At 40.8% G+C, this 19840-nt stretch overlaps 2 protein-coding genes across 3 annotated transcripts; both read right to left on the bottom strand.

Annotated features, from left to right (window-relative positions):
- Positions 1–21: 21 nt before the first annotated feature.
- Positions 22–5342, bottom strand: thap12b (THAP domain containing 12b). The gene is made up of 5 exons (XM_082504032.1): positions 4949–5342; positions 3954–4074; positions 3720–3827; positions 3574–3610; positions 22–3463 (listed from the first exon to the last, which is right to left on the bottom strand). The coding sequence occupies exons 1-5, from the start codon at positions 5035–5037 to the stop codon at positions 1557–1559; spliced, it is 2262 nt and encodes a 753-aa protein (XP_082360158.1). The 5' UTR covers positions 5038–5342; the 3' UTR covers positions 22–1556.
- A 953-nt stretch (positions 5343–6295) lies between these two features.
- Positions 6296–18066, bottom strand: dyrk1ab (dual-specificity tyrosine-(Y)-phosphorylation regulated kinase 1A, b). 2 transcript variants are annotated; one of them, XM_082503584.1, is made up of 12 exons: positions 17215–18066; positions 15342–15411; positions 13690–13886; positions 13275–13367; positions 12619–12807; positions 12262–12409; positions 11869–12155; positions 11571–11717; positions 11154–11294; positions 10722–11025; positions 10320–10444; positions 6296–10001 (listed from the first exon to the last, which is right to left on the bottom strand). In XM_082503584.1, the coding sequence occupies exons 2-12, from the start codon at positions 15349–15351 to the stop codon at positions 9414–9416; spliced, it is 2229 nt and encodes a 742-aa protein (XP_082359710.1). In that variant the 5' UTR covers positions 15352–15411; positions 17215–18066; the 3' UTR covers positions 6296–9413. The 2 variants fall into 2 exon arrangements, with proteins under 2 accessions (XP_082359710.1, XP_082359711.1); XM_082503585.1 differs by lacking the exon at positions 15342–15411.
- Positions 18067–19840: the final 1774 nt, after the last annotated feature.

Here is a 19840-nt window from a genome sequence, read left to right as displayed (position 1 = left end):
TCAAGAAAACAATAAAAAATATTTTGGTCACTGACTCCGGCTTTATTGGTCTTCTTTACAGAGTCTTATTCAAGCAAAACAAACTTTATATAAAATGCGTGGAAATAAAAATGAAACGATCTTTCCAAACAAACTAACCCATTTATGCCGACTCCTATCCCTGCATCAATCTGCACAGTGAAGCAAACATTTAACTGCATTACAATCAGAACAGTGATGCACGACCATTTAAATCACGTTAGCCTGTACAGGGATGAGCTTTCCACAGATTTGCACTTAGCTGTACAAAATAACTGACATTCTAATTCACTCTACAGTAGAAAACATTTCCTGAGCATTAATTCAGGGATGCTGCTGATATTGATGGCATTGCTCCCTCTCCTGCTCTTCCTGCGTCCTGCACTGTGAATCAACAGGGGCATCTGCCTCCATCATGTGGTTTGAATTAAAAGCACACAATACAAAAACAAAAAAAACCCCAAAAAATTAGGCCATTAGTTAATCTCAGCAGCGGCTTTGCACAAAACATAGAAAGCCCTTAAAAGTGGACCCATTTCCTGTCATATATGACTTAAACTAAATGTTAAAAAAAAGAAAGAAAAGAATGCTCATTTTGATATGACCAAACTTTCAAACAATGAAGCCAGCGACTAATCACTGTTAAGACTTCAGTCACACAGGCCTAGAGATCAGTAGGCAACCCCCTGGCAACCTCTGGTTACTAGTAGTTAGTGTGTATTTATTAAGCGGTTACTGGCCGTCAGCAGGTGAAAGCAGCTGCAAAGAGGGTGCTGAACAAAAAAACCCCCTCCTTGCTGTACTTTGCATGAAACTTATTGACTTGTATGCAAACATTACAGCTTGACGGGTAGTTTGTGACCGACTGCAGGCAAGTTAGGATGCTCCACGCACACTACAGGAAACTGCAGCAATCTGCTAGCAGCTAAAGCAATCGCAAAAATGTCACTGACTGGTATCTAGACCTGTGTAAATAAGTCTCAATTTCACAGCAACCGATTGGGAAATAAACTTTTTTCCCTCTCAACTGGAAGCTCATAGATTTTTATCTTCTTTCAGAAAAGGGATGAACTACAGGGCTGCAGTTGACTGTTTTGAAATTATATAGAGCTAGCCTAGCAGAGATCAGTGAAAGAAACGGGGAATCGTAAATGAACCTGACAGATCCATTTTAAGATAGAAAAATATATAAACATTTACAGAAGAGTGTAGTCTAATAACTCAAGTTGACACAGAATTTGAATGTTTACAGATTATTTTCTGATTTACAATTTTCAAAAAGTCCACAAGGAATAATGAGTATTCATTTTGTTCCAGACAAATTTGTGAATCTGTTTACAACTCAAGATTAAGTGTGTGGTGCATTTAAATACACCATTTATTCATCTGACCAAATACAATAAGAGCTTAACTTCAGACATGAATGTCAAGCGCTAATTTACGTCTCCATTAAAATTTACTAGTACTTGTATCCACATGTTTTTACACCCCCGAAAATTATGCAATCAATCCAAACTGTTCTGTTCAGCTCACTGCATTCATTTCATCCCAGCCTCTTCCTCGGCTACTTCCTCAGACTCTGCATCAACTTCAGTGTCATCCTCTGGATACAGTCTGCAGTATTTGTCCACCATGACATCCAGGTCATGTTTGACATGAGTGTTAACATTAAGCATCGCAAGACTTTTGTTCCATTGGTGAGGAGGCATGCTGTCGAGGTAAGCCTGGAGTCTTCCACTTGCTGTGTCACTTTTGCTGTCCTCTAGCTTCAGCACAGGCAAGGTGGAAAGTACCTTAAGGAAGGAGTTCACATTGGGAAAGAATTTAACGTCTGGGAGCTGCAAGGTTTCATGAATGGTGGTGGGCAAGCGCACCTCTTTGCCTCTGTGCTTCCACTTGATTCTCCAGCAGTGGAGCTCTGCAGGTAACGTGTCAGGATTGGGGAGGTCATTCCGGTAAACATCTGCGTAGTTTTCCTCAGTGGTGTTGAACTTCATTTGGCCCATGACAGCCGGAACCAGCGACAGACACTTCAGGGCTTTGAGGTTAGTCTCAGAGAACATGTCCTCCACCTCCTGCATGATCCCGTGGATTACAGGCATTGTAACATACTCCTTAAAATATGGCTCAGCTTGAATTTCACCCACATCGGCAGCACGCTGTTTCCGTAGAAACAGCCTTGGAACTTTGACGGGAATCTCGATCATGGTAGCCACGCTCACAGCTTCCTCGTACCAAAATTCATGGTAGACATCAATGTTATCATTGACCTCATTAAGTGAATGCAGGACAGCTGTTAGACTGTTGGCAGCAAAAAACACATCAAGTGTTTCCCCTTGGAGATTCCTCCCAAAGGCTCTAGTGAAGGTAAGGACATTCTTCAGGATGACAATGGTGACAACGATCTCAAAGTCTGCAAGAGTTTCTGCTATTGAATATCCATCTGCCACCACAGAGGCAGCAAACTTTCCTTCTTCATTGTCTCGAATATTGTCCATGCACAGCAGCAACGGTGGCAACATATCCAGCAGCACATCAAAGACGTTGTGTTGTTCTGTCCAGCCTGGGATACAAGCTTGTTTTAGTGCAGCTCCTTTCTCTTCATTCTTCTGGTAGTGAGTGGAGATGGCTTTCTCGAGCTCATCCTGAGTTGACTGGGCCTGAAAGAAAGCACCAATCCTCCTCAGGGTTTCCATGACCACTTGGACATTGGGGAATGGAAGGCTGTTGGCCAGGTGAATGTTCAGTGCCATATGGGAGCAAGGCATGTGCAATGCCAAGGGATACTTCTCCATCAGTAATATTGCTACTGCTTTCATCTTGGTGGTGGAAATCCCAGTGGCTTTATGGGCCTGACCACGGCAGTCTTCCATGCTGAGCCCCCAGCGATCAGTCAGCTGGGCCTCCAGTCTCTCTACCAGTGCAGGCTCATCACCATCAAATGGCACAAAGTCCAAAAACTCCTCTCGGAGGACGTTCTGCTGATTTACAAAACGTAAAAACAGAGGAAGGTGCTTCTCATTGGCAAATTCCACAAGGTCGCCTGTCACTAGGGAGAAGAAGCGACTCTCTCTCACTTCCATTAGCATCTCCTCCCTCACTGTATTCTCACAAATGTCCAGGAGCTGACTTTGCTGGGTTACAGAAAGGTATTCAGAGTTCACGGCCGTTGCCTCAAAGCGCTTCTTCAAAGCTTCATCTCCAGCGTTCATGCGATAATCTAGGAGGGCCTGGAAGTTGTTGGGTTTAAGTTCTGTTTCTGATGCTTTAAGAGGCATTAACGGTATGCTTTGTTTTCCTAACATGACCACGGCCTCAAACAAAGATCTCAGGTATTCCCGAAATGCCTTCTCCTCCGTGGACAGCTGAGGTTCATCCTCATTGGTGGTTGTGCCATCTTCTGCGGCATCTTTTTTGGAAGCAATCTGGTCAATAGAAGATGCCACTGTGAAGAGAGATGACATAACAACAATCTTCTCAAGAAAACTGATTATAAAATTGGAACAAAAAACAAACAAACAAACAAAAGAACAAAGTCCTAATTTAATAGCTTACATCTCCTTTCTTTTATCTTCCGTATATCTTCTTCAGTCTGCAATTTAAAAAAAAAAAAAGTATAAAAGTTATTTACCAAAACTAAAAACAGTCATGTTATTAACCTTATTTAAAAAGACCCAAAAGCTATCAAATATCTTCCTTACAAGCTCTTTAATCCGCTTGCGATGTCTGGTGTGAGGATTTTTTAAATGGCTTGTTAGATCAAATATTGTTGGAATTGCCGTATCCTTCAGCACAGTCCGATAAGGGCTCTGGGGGGAAAAAAAAAAAAACTAAACAAACAAAACTCACATAATTAAAATAAGCAACATTTAAAAGATGCACATTTTTGAGGAAATAAATGTAGAGAAGGCTCTGCCTGCTCATGAAATACTCACCGTTTTGCACACCATAGCTGGGTCAAAGTGCTTGGCACATAGTCTGTAGTGCTTATTCAACTGGTCTGATGTTTTTGCCTCTAGATCAGCCCTGCGACAGTTCTCTACCCAGATTCTGCATCTAGAAGTAATAAGAAAATTTATTTGACATGCTAAGATACAGAAATGGATTGAGACTGCCACTGTCCATATGAAGGCTGAGAAGAAAAAGAAAAACTACAGAAACAGCAATATATCCTACCACTTTCTTTTGCAATACATCAATAAAAGTGCAATAAAGTATTTCTATTTCCACTAAAAATCGGGTACTCCAAATGCATTACCCTAGCACTTTTACTAAATTCACAACTTAATAATTGAAGTAGCACTTCTCAAACTTATCATTATAGACAACTTATTAATTCAAATGACTCGTTATTAAAATGGAATAACAACAACATAAAGACAAGCACACCAAAATGCAGAGTTACTTTTTGTCTCTGGTTTGACACTGTGGCCACATTATGTTAAAAAAAAATCACAATAAAACTGAAAATGGGAGTTAAGAAATGATTTGCTTTTGCTACATTTTGAATGTTGGGCTAGAAAAGGAGATGCAGACCTTAGCAGAAACCACATTATACAAACATTCGAACACTCAGGGCCTAGTCTACACGTCTTAGATTACATACCAGAAAGTTAGCTCTAAACTCAGTCTGCCATAGAGTCATTCATTCATATATATATATATATATATATATATATATATATATATATATATATATATACATACATACACGATGTAGTTCAGATAAAAGCTAGTGATTAAACACGGCCTAATAACTGGAAAATGAACGACAAAATATTTATCGCGCCTTGTTTGTGGTCTTTACGGATTGGTTAGTGGTGTTATAATTCCTCACTCATTTCAGTACAACTTTAGGATACTACACATGGTCTTCTGGACTCTGCTGAATGCTAAAGCTCGTAGCGTACTGTCATATTTGCTGGCTTACCTCTCCGGGTCCCGTGGAAACCGAAAAAATGCCAAATCAGATTGCGTGCTTTTCCGCGTACAGTTCGGGGCCGCGCAAAAATTCGGCATGCTTCAGGTTCGGTGGTTAGCTTAGCTAACTTGGCTGCCTATTGTCATCCGCGGACTTCAGTGGTTTTCTTGTAGAAAGCTGAGTGGACGGTGGGTACGGCTAAAGATAAGAGATGACTAACATGATCTCAGACAATGTCTGGCAAAGAAAACACTTAAAGGACACACAATACACCAACACACATTTACAACGGTTAAATTTGGGATATATCGCTTTTAACAAAGGGATGTCCCGCCCCCGGAACCTCTGATTGGACATACCTAAGCTGCCCGTGATAACTACTGGACGCCACAGATAACCCGTCAACCAATTAAAAAGCAAAAAACAGTTTTTGTTTTTTTCTTCTTCTTCTTCCTGAAATGTAGCGACAGCCGCGCTTTCAGGGGGCACTGCACCTACCTCATTAGCTAACGTATCCGTTAGCCGCTAGGGCAGGACGACCTGCAGTGTTTCAACTAACCGGCAGCATGTGATTTAAATAGGTAGCTAACAAAGGCAAGAAATAATACAACGCGAAGAAATATGCACTACTAAGTGCATATTTCTTCGCGTTGTGTTTTCATCATTCCCCAATACTGAATCCTTCAGGTCAGTGTTAGCTATTTAGATAGTAAGGGTGTTTTCTGTGGTTAGCAACATTACGTATACTCCAGAAATAGGCGTTCGCAGGTGGCTGAGGCAGTAATAACTCGCACGGGTGAGTGGTCCTGTATGTGGCTCGTTGGTCTAGGGGTATGATTCTCGCTTAGGGTGCGAGAGGTCCCGGGTTCAAATCCCGGACGAGCCCGCCTTTTTTTGACTTTCGGTTTATTAATATTAGTCATAAAAGCATGACACATGAGAGCCAAAAAAAATAAACACACTAAAGGACACGATTAATGTCGACAAACGCTTTACCGGTGTAAAAAGACTTTTAAATCCGAAGTTATCTCCAAGCATGAAAAGTAGGTGTCTGCACGTGAGACGGCAAGTATAGTGTGTTTTACCATTTATCATGAATGGTTCTTTATGTTTTTTTTTAAATCCTATACATACTCCCGAGTAAAACATTGAGGGCTCGTCCGGGATTTGAACCCGGGACCTCTCGCACCCGAAGCGAGAATCATACCCCTAGACCAACGAGCCAACGCGGTCACCTATTTCCTGTATCCTTTTCTAAATGTAGCATTTTCACTCCGTTTTCTAGGACTACATACTATTATACATCTGAGTATTTCACATAGATGGGTCAATGGACAATAAAGAGACACAGAGCAATTCAATTAACTTCTTTTTATATATCATACATAAGACTGTCTTAATATAATACAAAGGGCATTGTCATAAACACAGCAAAGTCTTGACTAGATCTTACAATCTGTGGATACATGGACTTATCCTTTCCCCCATGCTGTTCAATTCTATAGTGCATGTTGCATGTACAAAAAAAGTGAAAAAATGTGAACTCAAAAATGAAAAGGATAAATCCAAATTAAATAAGAGGATTTCAACTTCTGTCGGGTGTTCAGATATGTCAACAAGTATAGGTGTTTGTGTGTAACCCACAAACTGAACAGGCTTATGAACAATGGAACCTTTTTTTTTTTCCTCCAACCATGTGCTTCTCATATAACCAAAAAGTAAGGTTTGTGATGTACATGCACTTACAATATACCCTGTGAAAATTATTAAGGTTTGAAGATCTAGCTTTCCCTGTTTGATTCAAACCCTACCTCATAGTGTTGTCCTGATGTAGTCAAGTACCTTTGCCAAAAGGCAAGGTTTTGCCACTAAGAAAACAGGAGTTCCTGCCCACTGAATGGTCACCAAATTGACAAACATAATCAACATACCAGCAGGAGCAAGGTAGTGAGTTCTATACTTCCTTTATTAAAAAAATATAAGTATATACATAAATTCTATTTCAACTATTAAAAAGGGGCTGCATTTCATGACAACTGCTCTAAATAAGAGGTCAATCAGCATGATCTGAAATAGGCGCACACTTACGAGTCACTGCAGTCAAATTCTTTTTTCTTTCAGTCTTTATTTTTGGAATGTTTAGTACCAGTATGAGTGCCAGCAATAAAAACCACCGGCTAATTCTAAATTTCTCAAATTCTGCGGGGTATGAAAAATGATTGCAAATTTGCAAGTATAACCTTGACATCCAGATAAAACTCCAATCTCAATATAGGTAGCTTTACATTTGTGTTTATGGAAAATGCCAAGCATGAATTCATATGGTGGTTTTCCTTTAAGATGACAACAGCATGACCTGTGTCCTGCCCTTAATTTGAAAGGTGGCTGTGGGCAGGGTTTCTTTTCTTTTTTTATATCTAATTTCAAAGCTGGTAAGATGAGCAACAGAAGAAAGAAAGCACTTCAAAATCCCTGATATAAAAAAATAAAAATAATAATAATAATAATAAATCTGGTAATTGACTGTAATGTTTTGAGAACATGCATTTATGCCAAGGCAAAGCATGTTATTGTGGGCTGACAGACACCCTTTCCCTTTGAATAGGACAACAATCGTGGGGATCTGCCCTACCAAATCAGAACAATACCATTCAACACAAACTGGTTTGCCACAGTCTTGCTTCACGGCAGAAACTAGCCAAGTTGACCAAATGATGTATGAAAGGCAGCAACACCCTTTGAAATAGTATGATGGGGGCAAAAGAAAAACGACGACACAGAAATAGAACGCATTAGTCTCCTTTGTTTTGTGTTTTTTTTTTTTTTGTGTTTTGTGTTTTTTTTTTTTTAAGTTGTTTTTTTTTTTTAAACCATCAGCCTCTATCTTGCTACTCCGGAGCCTGCAGAGTAACTACCAAATTCTCTAACATACCAAAGTTTTAAAAGACTCCCAAAATAATCTACCAATTAATATGGAAACAGTTTTGGTAAAACGTTGCAAACAAATCTGGCCAGAATACACAATAGCCAACGGTCTCGACAACGGTGTCCAGTTTTGCTAAAGTAATATATTGCAGCTGTTTGTATTGACGTTAAAATAAGATCTTGATAAACTTTGCGTCAAAGTGGTGAACTGCTACATTATTGGTTACAGACACCTATATGCTATAAAACAACTGCTTTGGTATAAAAACATATCCAAAGGGAAAATAAATTCTTGTAAAATTCACAGCATAATTTGAGGAGAAAAAAAGGCAGTCACTTAACTCGTTTTTTTCTTCAGTTTCCATGTTTTGGATGGAGAGACTTGTGCAGGTGGTTCTGATGAGGAACTACATGCAGAAGGGGGGGGAAAAATAAAACATAAAAGGGTAGACTCTGGAATAGTTCTTTCCACTGCAAAATCCTTAACCAGTAAATTTCAAGGAATTAATGTTTAGGAGGTTGTTGTGTACAATAAGACCCTGTTATGTGGGGCCCTGCTGAAGACGAAATCTTTGTCGAGAAAGGCCTCAAATTACCATTCGTGTTTACCTTTTCTAAGTTGTTTTAATTTCTTTAAAGAATTAAGGGCTGTCTAGAGAGAAAAATAGAGAAAAGCCATCTTAATTCAAATGATAATGTCCAGCTCCATCCCATTCCAAGTCCATGAGTCATAAGGCCAAAGGGTTATCTAGAACCAGCCACTGACTGTCTTCCTTTCACTGGGCTGGATCCTTTCGTCTCCCACGCCCATCGCTGCTCTCGCCTGTGCCAGGCCCGGTTGCAGCTTGCAGGACTACGGGGCCTCTAGGCCTGAGGGGTGGTGCTTCCCTCTTCTTGGACCCCGGCTGGTGCCAGTATCCACCTGCGGGGTCTCCTCTCCACCCGGCCAGCACACGCATAGGGACTCCACTGCTATGTGCTCCCCTTTGACAGAGTTACACAATACCGACCAACAACAAGAAATATCACCGCAAACACTTCCCCTCATTGTCAAGCTACAGGATTTACAAGCAGCTTTTTACGTGAAACTTCACAAAACAAAAAAAGGGCAAAAATAATTAAGAACCAGTGAAACAGTAATGTCAGGCAGTCCATGGTTTGAACCGAAGGAGGACGCCAAGCATTTCATCACCAACAGCTACCTGCAAAACAGCTTCAAACTTTGCTCTGAAATGCTCCTTAGAAGATTTTGCCACATAATACCATATGGTGATTACTTGGTGGTTACATGAAACTGGTGAAATGGTAAAATGGATGTCTCAATCTCACTATGGTTATTCCGCAGTATTATTTTGTGCCTAATGATTGCAAAAGAAAAACTGGTGAAAATTACATATATACTTTTTAACAAAGGTTTATCTCTGTAGTAGCGGTTCAGTGATATCTCCCTTCTGACGTGAGCAGCTTTTGTTCTCAACACACCTTGTAGTAAAAAACACCACCTTAAAAATGACGCACAGGGGGAACACACAGCAAAATGTCAGTGCAGTCACGAGCTGGCCATAGAACTCTGCTGCACACACACTCCAGTCATTGGAGACTCTTCCCGGTCCATGCCCTGCCTCATGCCCAGGTGGCCTTCCGCTAGGTAGTGGGCAGGCCCTGTGTTCGTTCCCATGGAGAATGCAGGGTGCGCTGCCATGCCAGTCTCCTGCCGTGGGTTCGAGAAGGCACCTAGCCCCATGCTCAGCCCACCATTCTGACCAAAGTCAAGGGCTCCAGCGGGCAAATGGCGGAGCTGGTAGGCCTGGTTGCCATGGTTCCCAGTGGAAGAGGACGATGTAGAGGAAGAGGAGGCAGAGGAAGACAGGGAGGTCATGGACAGATGGCCATGAACCACCTCCATGGAGTCCTGTGTTGAGGAGCTGTGTGTCGGGGAAGTGTAGTGGCGTGGGCGTGGACGTGTAGCCATCATCTGCCCATGGTGGTGATGAGTATGTGAGTGGGGATGCAGGGCCTTAGGGTGCTGAGGTGGGACATGGAAGGTAGTCTCCTGGACTGGGTGGGTCTCTCCAGTGACTGATTCGGGTCCGACGCCACCTCCCCACACCAGCGGTGGTGGGTAAGGCTGTCTTGCCTGTCAAATAAGAAGAGTCAGTAGTGGAATACAGCTAAAACCTTTCTTTGAGAACATAAACTAAACAAAATTAAAATTCACAATTCAGGAACTGTGACCATTTCTGACGAGTAATACTGATAATAAAATAACATGTCATACATGAAAAATAAATTCAAGAATATTTTTGATGAGTGAAGGAAGTCTTGTATGACACTAACAGGAAGTCATTTGTATGAACTTTAAAAAAAAAAAAAAAAAAGCTATTAAGTTTTGGTTTAATCAACCAGCATTCCAAGAACTTAGTACAACTTTTTAATTTTCAGCTACCTTACTGACCTGTGGGCAGAGGCTGTCACCATCCATGGCAGGCATTGCCGTGCCGAAATGTCCTCCACTATGCAAGTGGTGATGGGTAGGGTCTGATCTGGCTCTACCACTGGTACTTGTCCCAGATGATCCTCCTGAGTTTTAAACAAAACAAAAGCCTCAGCAATTCAAATATGTCAAATTCTGTCCCACACAGCTGTATGGGTTTCATACCATGTTGTTTTTCTTGGTCATTTTACTTGTGGTAAGAGTTAAGAAACAGTTTACAAAAACCGCATTTTACCAAACAAAGTCAGCAAATTTTTTGGTTACTTAACCATGTTACCTAATGCAAGAACATACAGATGTACACATGTTACTACTTAAAAAGAATTAACACTGCACCCAGAATCTGTAGCTGGTGGCTGTTACCTGAGCTAGAGGAGGTGCTGGAGGTGGTTCCTGAAGACTGGGACTGCTCTAATGCGGGGCTTGTAGACACACTACTGCTTGTATTGGTCCCCTCATCCGCAGTCTTCTTGAAGAAGCTGTGCTGCAGGGCATAGTAGGGCTGGATGCGGCTCTTAGGGTCATAGTCCAACATCCGGAGGATCAGGTCCTTGAACTTCAAGTAGTCAGCAACAGCATGGCCAGACTCCCCCGCCCGCCGGCCACCTGGACCCCCTGTCTCCACACCCAAGATGGAGTGGAGCTTCCGTGAAGCTGGAGGCTTATACTATTTAAATCAGAGGACCGTCACATTAAAGGCAACTCGTGTATCACCAAAATCTACAGTAATTATTCCAGAACATTCAACAAAACAAATTGTGGCAAGAGTGCATCTGCACAAAGAAAAGAGCTCACCCTTTTGCCATCTTTGGTCTTCTTAACACTCCATGTACCATCCGAAAGCTTCTCAAAGAACTTCCTGGCTTTTGGGGCTAGGTCCATTATGTGATTAGGCGGGATACCAAGAACCTCAACTATTTTGTTCATCTGGTCCACCTGGACAAAGTGTTAATAATAAAGTTACTTCCTGTCATGCTGACAGAAAGGAATATTTGACAAAACCTTTGACATTTATACTTGCAACTTAAAGCAGACTGAAGACTTCTTATTAATACATTAAGTTAAATGTCAATCTAAAGATGACTATTCTTAAACATTTATCTGACATTTTAAAGAAAAATGTAAACATGAGGTGAAAGCTATTGCTATTTGTTATTATTAGTGGTACAGCATAGAACAAACCTAAGTAGTGTTTCACTTTTTTTTTTTTACCTCATTAGCTCCGCTGAACAGAGGTTCCCCAGTGTGCATCTCTACCAAGATGCAACCCAAGGACCACATGTCAATGGCCAGGTCATAGGGCATTCCCAGCAGCACCTCTGGGGAACGGTAGAAGCGACTCTGGATATACTGGTATATCTACAAAAAGGGTAAAAGAACAGGGATAATGAGACCTTTTATCTAATATAACACCAAGTGTTCAGGGGCAAAAAGTTTATGGCACACTTCCCAGAGATATTTTTTTTATATATGTTGATTTGAACGTTGCTAAAGAAAATGGTAAAAGTACCCTTTGGCCCAGTTGGCATGAGCTGCCAAAGTCCACTATTTTGATGGCACTCCTCTTGGGGTTACAAAGGAGGATGTTCTCAGGCTTCAGGTCACAGTGGATGATGCTGAGCTCAGGTGTGGCCAGGAAGAGTAGCGCCGTGCATAGCTGCTGGGCAAACTTCCGGGTGAGATTGAGTGAGACGCCACGGAAGTTGGTATTTCGGAGCAAGTCGTATAGATTGTAGGACAGCATCTCAAACACGAGGCAGAGGTGGTTCCGAAACATGAAGTGACGCTTTAGGTGAACTGCAGCAAACCAAATTGTACCCATATGAGTCAAATACAGAAAAAGCCATTTTAACTTCTTTGATATGATTTTTATGATCAGATGCAAATTTCAAGAGTTGATTACCAATGTAGTACTTCATCTCGGTATCATGTTTGTTCATGAGCTCTAGGAGCCGCACTTCAATCTGGGCTTGATTGAGGAAAGCTTTCTTGTTCTTGATGATCTTAATGGCAACCCATTCCTGCTCTGCTCGGTCATATGCTTTCACAACCTAAAGATGCCAAAAACAACAAATAGTATCGTTTCTGAAAATTACTTGCCGACTGTTAACCACAGCTAAAAAACCTACAGCTGTTGCTTCACAAATCTTCTGGTGATACAGATGAAAAGTAAACCATAATTTTCTCATAAAAACCTGCATTTTCTCCATGCCATGATTCAAATCATGTGTATATGGTGCACAATGTATAAATTAAGCACCTGTCCAAATGATCCTTTTCCTATCAAGGAATCAATCTCATAGCGGTCCATCCACTTCTCCCCATTCTTGACGATGTAGTCATAGTTGTCATCGTCATAGCCGTCATTAAAGACCTTTCTCTCTTTTTTGTGACTGGAGTCTTCACCCTGACCCTGTTGGTGCCGTCGCTTCTTTTTTGCATAATACACCTATAAGTTTAAAAAACAGTTCACATAAGTTTCACTGACTATTACAACGTAAAAACAATGCCAAACACTTAAGTTTTTTTTTTTTAAGGTGCAACAATTCATCGCTTTAATAATAATAATAATGGATTGGATTTATATAGCGCTTTTCAAGGCACCCAAAGCGCTTTACAATGCCACTAATAACAAATTATTATTATTTAATAACAAAATAACAATAAATAGAACAAAAAAGGCTGTCAGATCAAGGTGACACCTTCCTATATCTTGTTTTGTCTGACCATCAATCCAAATTCTTGATATATTAACACAATATCACACATGACAAAAGAAACAGCAAATATAAAAGTATATACAATTCTACTTGTAAAACTAACTGAAACATGTAGTAGAACAATAAGAATAACAGCTTATTAATTTCAAATTTAATTATTGCAGCTCTAGATACATGTAATGAAAACAAAACTAACCTCATTGATGTGTTTGTATGTTTTGATAAGGTCAATGGAGAGCTTCCTCAGGGGAGCTGAAGTTGGGTCACGAAAGCACTGGGGCATGTGCCTCTGAAGCATCACAAAAGGGAAATAACAGCATTTTAAGGGGGGGGGGGGGGGAACTATACACAGCAGCTCTGGATGATACAGCTTAGTGTTAAAGGGCTATCATTAAATGCACTATAATTGATTTTGCACAATATTAGTATTAGTATTTATTTATTTATTGTCATGACATGACATGAACAGAGTGAAGAAAACATTTGACAAGCAGCTACTCTGCCTGGTGACAGCAACAAAAGGTGAACCGGATTTTAATAAACCACAAAAAGTATTGCCGGGTTAAGATGAAAGGAAATCCAGGAGGTGGAGAAGGGTAGGGTTAGTGTACCTGATTGGCAGTGAGCTGTGGTGTCTGGTCGCTGTACGGTAAGACCGTAACAGATTGGTCAGTGCTTGGCTGGTGGCGGTCACTGTACTGCTGGTGCGTATGGGGCATTGGAGCAGCCATCTGAAGACCAGCAGTGTGTAAAGAAAAAGAGGGCGCAAGCCGGACGGACGAAGGTTTGCATGCTGAAGTCTCTCCTCCTGGAAGAAATTAACACTCTTTTGAGTTGCAAAATTAACTGATTCAACATTATAGGTAAGAAAAGAACAAAAAAATGTAATAATCTTGACTTGAAACTATTGTATTTCCTCCTCCACACAAGAGATGTGTGGCCAAAAAGACAATGAAAAATATATTTTCTACTTACTGTACAGACAAAATACAAATGGCCTTTTTGTTTTGCTACTTAAACAGGCAATGCTTCCCTTAACACAAAAAAGAACCTAAATTTAGCTTTGGGAAAATAAAATACTTGTGCAAATTATGCATTTCTAGTGTTTATATGTATAGTGAAATAAGATCGTTCTTTAAAAAGAAAGAAAAAAAAAGAAAAAAAAGAGGCAAAAATGATGTTGAGAATAGCAAGAATGAATACATATTTAAGAGAAACGTCAGGTTAATACAAAGTGTCTTTTGTTAAACATTTAAAGCAAAAAAAAAAAAAAACAGCATTAGAGGATTACCACAAAATAAAATACAATAGTAACATATTAACCTTTGTGAAGAAAAAGGAGCAAAACAGCAGGTTTAACAGTGAAAAGGGGTGGAAATAAAGCATCTCCACACTGTACAGTGAATCATCCTTCATTTTAAGCCAGAAGGAATCAAAAAATTATTAAATAGCATGTTCAGCTATCAGCATCTCTCACCAGACAACACAATTCACCAGTGCTACACAGTAACCACTATTCAGAATCCCAGCAACAGCACCTAATTAGCATAGCCTATCACCACAGAGATACAGCGTGATTTGGCAAGCCCATCAATGCACAGACCAATCACAACGCAGTATGCAAATAGCCTACTTTTGTTGCCAGGGCAGAGCTGCTCCCATTTTCCAATGAGAAAACAAGAAATAAACAAGAAATAAAATTGAACTTTGGCACACTTAGACGTTGCTTTCAACACAAGAGCCTGACAGCAAAATAGCTGCACAGCCCAAAACCTGCACTCCATCTGAGAGCGTTACAAAGCTGACCCAGCTTTCGAAAAGCAAGGAGAAAAAAAAAAAAAAGCACATCCACTGACAGAAATAAGAGGAACTGTAAGAAGATGGAGCACAGTCAAACACTATTTGAAAAGTAACACTTATTTTTCACTTTTATATACACACACTTTACAACATTTTAAATTTAAAGCACTTCCATTTGTCATAACTACTTTGTTTTACTGCTTGTTCAGTTCAGACAAAAAAAAAACTAAGCAAATTTTAATTACTTTGAGCTCTGCAATGAAATAATTGCAATGAATTAAATGGTAAATTCTGTACTGACAATTCTTAATTATTCATCCTTACTTGACTTTTTTACCCCCCTTAAGAGAGTCCTACAAATTTTTGAGTCTGAATTTAAAACAACAACAAAACTGAAAGAGAAGCTCCTAGAAGAGCACTACTTCCTCACCAAAGGGTTAAGGCTTAATATATGGCAGCTAACCTGGATGCATCTTCTCCTGTAAAATTTCATATCATCCTGGGAGGAGAGTCCAGCAGCAAACCACAACCCACTACAAAGAATAAAAACAGAATATCATCATTGTGCATCTTTGGTGGGACTTAACTTCATAGTGGTTAAACTTTTCATAAGAAGGGACAGAGAACTGCTAGACAGCAGAAGACACCCCAAAACTTTAAGAAGCTCACTTGGGGTAAATGTGTTAATGGAGGGAGTTTACAAACAGACCTCAAATTTGAAAATTTCAAGCTACTTGTGCATTTACTGTAAAGATAGTTAAGACCCAGGAAATTACATATTTGAAATACTTAATACATATAGTTCTTGTGAAACTTCTAAATAGTTCTATTACAGACATTAACTAAAACAGGATTTGCATTGTTGTGGATCTAGAAGAGCACTTGACCTCCTCTCAGAATGTTCATACCGATTTTAAAAATATAATCTAAATGGGGTGAAATTAAATACACAATACTTTAACTTAAAATAGCCATCTGCTACTGAGAACCTAACTGGCCTTACTGCCATTACTGTTTTGAGGAAGAACTGAAAAAGTTTGGTTTGACAGAAATTCACAAACAATGGCAGGCACTATACTAACAAAACTAAGAGGTAAAATTGTCATTTAATAAAAAAAAACGACAAACCACACAGGGGAAAATATCAGCTCTATTTTAACACAAAGCCATTTTGCAAGCGCACTTGTGGCTCTTTAGTCTCCCCTAAATGTCTGATTCTTGTTAATTTTCAGTACTGACATATGAACAGTTCCTTTCCTGGCTCTAGTCATTACGGCATCAACGGGCCTATTTAGGTGTGTAAATATAACGACAGCTAGCTTGCTATTACTAGCCGTATCATATCATAAGTGATGGCTAAAGACCTCTATAACAAGTCTGCGTGTCATCTTCTCACGCCCAACCGATTAGATCCATTCCAAAGCTGAATCAAACGAAACCAACCCAAAACAATTAAAAGCCTAACGCTCGTGTATAAAGACCGTCGCCGGGTAGCTCTGTACTTACAGATGATGGGGTAGCGCTCGTCATGGTTGGAATTTAGGAAGCATATTCAGTGTTAATTTGCGGCCAGTCTTGCTACATATCGTTCGTGTATGTGACTCCCAATTCCACGCATAAATGACAAACGTATTCAGGCTCACGTTACCGTTAGCAGTCTAACTAGCTAACGCCGTCGTCGTTAACGTTACCCTGAAAACTGCAGGACAAGCAAGCATATCTCTCACCAATCCAGTGTTAACGTTAGCTAGTGACGCTGTGTGTGCAGCCAGCGGGTTGTGGGGCCCATTCAGCTGGTTCGTCAACAAGTCAGCGTTAACCATTAGCCGAGTTAGCCGATTTAGCTACGAGGCGTTAGCCTGGTTAGCTTCCGCACTCCATTGCTGTAAAAATAAAAACTACACCTCTGCAAGTAATATAGTTAGACAGTAATCCACAACGGAAATATGAGCCAGCAGAGCAACATTTTCTTCAATCCTACAATGACAGTCTAATATCGCAGGGCTAGCTTTAACGTTAACACTGTGCCAGCATGACTCTTCGTCTAAACCCACACAATCCGCTGCACCCCTCTCTCTCTAGGTTAGTCCAAAAACCAGTTCGGATGCTGTTTCTGTCTGACATTAATAATCAGTTGACCTACTGACTGAAAGCAAACGTTATAGGTGGCTCCAGCGGAGTCGGCGCCGCCACAAAACGTTAGCTAGCCGCCATACCATAAGCTACCTTTCTCAACTTCACGATCGCGTCCATCATTGTTAACCATTGACGTTACACACAACATATACATCCACGAAAGCGTTAACCTGGACGCTTTCGCAAAGGCTTTTGCTCACCTCTGATGGCACGATCTTCATTTAAAGTCCAATAACCTGTATGATGAGGAAACTTATCCAGCTTGAGATTCTCCCCTCCCTGCACGGTTAGCGAGTAATGTTAACGTTAAATCCAATTCCCCCGTCCTCTGACCGGCTAAAATAATTCGCCAGTCAGGTTCATTGCGCTGTTCATGTCCCAAGCACTGTGGAAAAACATCGCCTGTCGAAGAAACTCTTGACTAACGTTACTATCAGCTGATGACAAGCGACATGCTAACGATAACTAGCACGCATAACTCACCAGCTAACCTTAGCGAGCTGGCTAGCTAGTTGACAAAATGAACGCAGCTAACATTGGCTAGCTGTAGCTTCTGTGGCTAGCGTCAAGCTAACGAATCTAGCCACCGCTAAATAAATGTTCTGCCAAATTCAGATTTTTACGCCGTCTTCGCAAATTTGGCGCCGGCCACTTCGACAAACACGAGAACACGGTTAAATCCGGAGTATTTTAAACGTGAAACGGAATCCGTGTCCTCTGGTAATTTTGGTTAGGAATTTTGTGTCAATTTTCACAAAATGGCGCGCGGTCCAAACCTGCGCAGTGAACCGGCCCGGTGGACCAGAGACACGGACAACTGAGTTAGTGCGGCGCCGCCTAATTATTTCAACTGTGTTAAAACGTCGGTCTCTTGATCTTCTTAATCCGATCCACTAGACGCATTTCGATATCCAAAAACGTCAGACATATATCCACTGACAGCATTATTCCGGCGGGAAGGGAGAACATTTGAAAAGACTGAGCTGGGGAAAAAAACCCTCCTGACAAAATGGCGATGCTCTAGCTTGTTGCCATGGCAACTGTCAATCAAAAAAAAAAAGGTACCCGGATGTACCAATGACGAATAAGATCTAACTTGCCCGCGTTACAGGACACACATAACTCCGGTGGTGTCCCTGTCTGTCTTTTTCCACCGCGTTTGGCCTGTTGCTATCAACCAGAAGAGATTCAATATTTAGCTGTATCTTTAGACGGTTATTTTCACCGTCTAAAGATACAGCTTGTACAGCAATATAACCACAAAGAGATTCTAGCTCAGCCAACAAATGGTCATAACAATAACAAAAGGTTAATAACGTGTAAACGTTTTATTTCTTTAATATCTATCTTTGTTTAAAAAAAAATAGTCATTATTAGACACAGTAATGATGAAATGATGAAACTGTTTAATAAAGCATACACTGTAAAAAGTTTTGGGGAGTTGCTGGAATTCCTCACTTCACAAAATTGGTAAGTTAGTAGGTAGAATCTTTAAAAAAAATTTCACTGAACATCTTTATTAATTATTAATTAAATCTATTTGCTAAGCAAAATAATTAGCCTCCTTCCTGATTTTTTCTGTTTCTCTTCTTTGCATGCATTCACATCTTTCAGATAAACAAAATAATTTTAAGATTGTTTTAATTCGTTGGGCATTTTTCAAGCATGAGCGACTTTTTTAAGGGCATGCAAATCTCAATCAAATTTAGTCTTGAACTTTCACTAGGTCACTCTAAAAACCTAATTTTGTTATTTTTTATATTTCAAATTGTCCAGCTGCATAACCCAAGTGCCCTTGATCTTCATGGCGCAACCTGATTTCTGGACATTTTCCTCATGGATTTTCTGCAAGAGAGCAGAATTCATGGTTCTATCAATTAGGGCAAGTCGTCCAAGGCCTGAAGCAGCAAAACAGCCACAGCCCATCACAATACCACCACCATGTTTAACTCTTCATATGAGTTTCTTTTTTACAAAAGCCTCTGCTAGTTTTATACCAGATGAAATAGAAATCAAACCTTCCAAAGAGGTCCGCTTTTGTCTTTTCAGTAAACCAAATATATTTTCCCAGAGGTCTTGGGGATCATTGGGATGTTTTTTGTTGCTTTGTTGTTTATTGTTGAATCATGAACTCTGACCTTAACTGAAGCAAGTGAGGCCTGAAGTTTGTTAGATGAGTTTTTCTGTGATTTCTTGGATGAATCGTTGATGTGCTCTTAGAGTAATTTTGGTAGGCCAGCCACTCGAGGAAATGTTCATCACTGTTTCACGTTTTCTACATGCTACATCTACAAACTCCCATGTGCCCTCAAGTATCCTTGGGAGGATAAAGAGCTGGTCCAGTGTTCCGTGACCAGGACGAAAACCGCATTGTTCCTTCTGTATCTGAGGTTCGACTAGCGGATGAACTCCCCTTTCCAGCACCCTGGCATAGACTTTCCCAGGGAGGCTGAGGAGTGTGATCCCCCTGTAGTTGGAACACACCCTACGGTCCCCCCTTCTTAAAGATGGGGACCACCACCCCGGTCTGCCAGTCCAGGGGTACTGCCCCTGAACTCCACGCAACATTGTAGAGGCTTGTCAACCAGGACAGCCCTATAACGTCCAGAGCTTTCAGGAACTCGGGGTGGACCTCATCCACACCAGGGGCTCTGCCACCAAGGAGTTGTTTAACTGCCTCAGTGACCTCGCCCCCGGAAATTGGCGGGTCATCCCCCTCATCCCCAGACTCTGCTTCCTCCTCGGAAGACGTGTCAGTGGGATTAAGGAGGTCCTCGAAGTATTCCTTCCATCACCTGACAATTTTCTCAGTCGAAGTCAGCAGCG

The sequence above is a fragment of the Aulonocara stuartgranti genome, assembly GCF_965226115.1.
Source record: "Aulonocara stuartgranti genome assembly, chromosome: 14".
In the NCBI taxonomy this organism is placed as follows: domain Eukaryota; kingdom Metazoa; phylum Chordata; class Actinopteri; order Cichliformes; family Cichlidae; genus Aulonocara; species Aulonocara stuartgranti.
The sequence above is the reverse complement of the archived record's forward strand: the minus strand, read 5'-3'. Positions and strand labels throughout refer to the sequence as shown.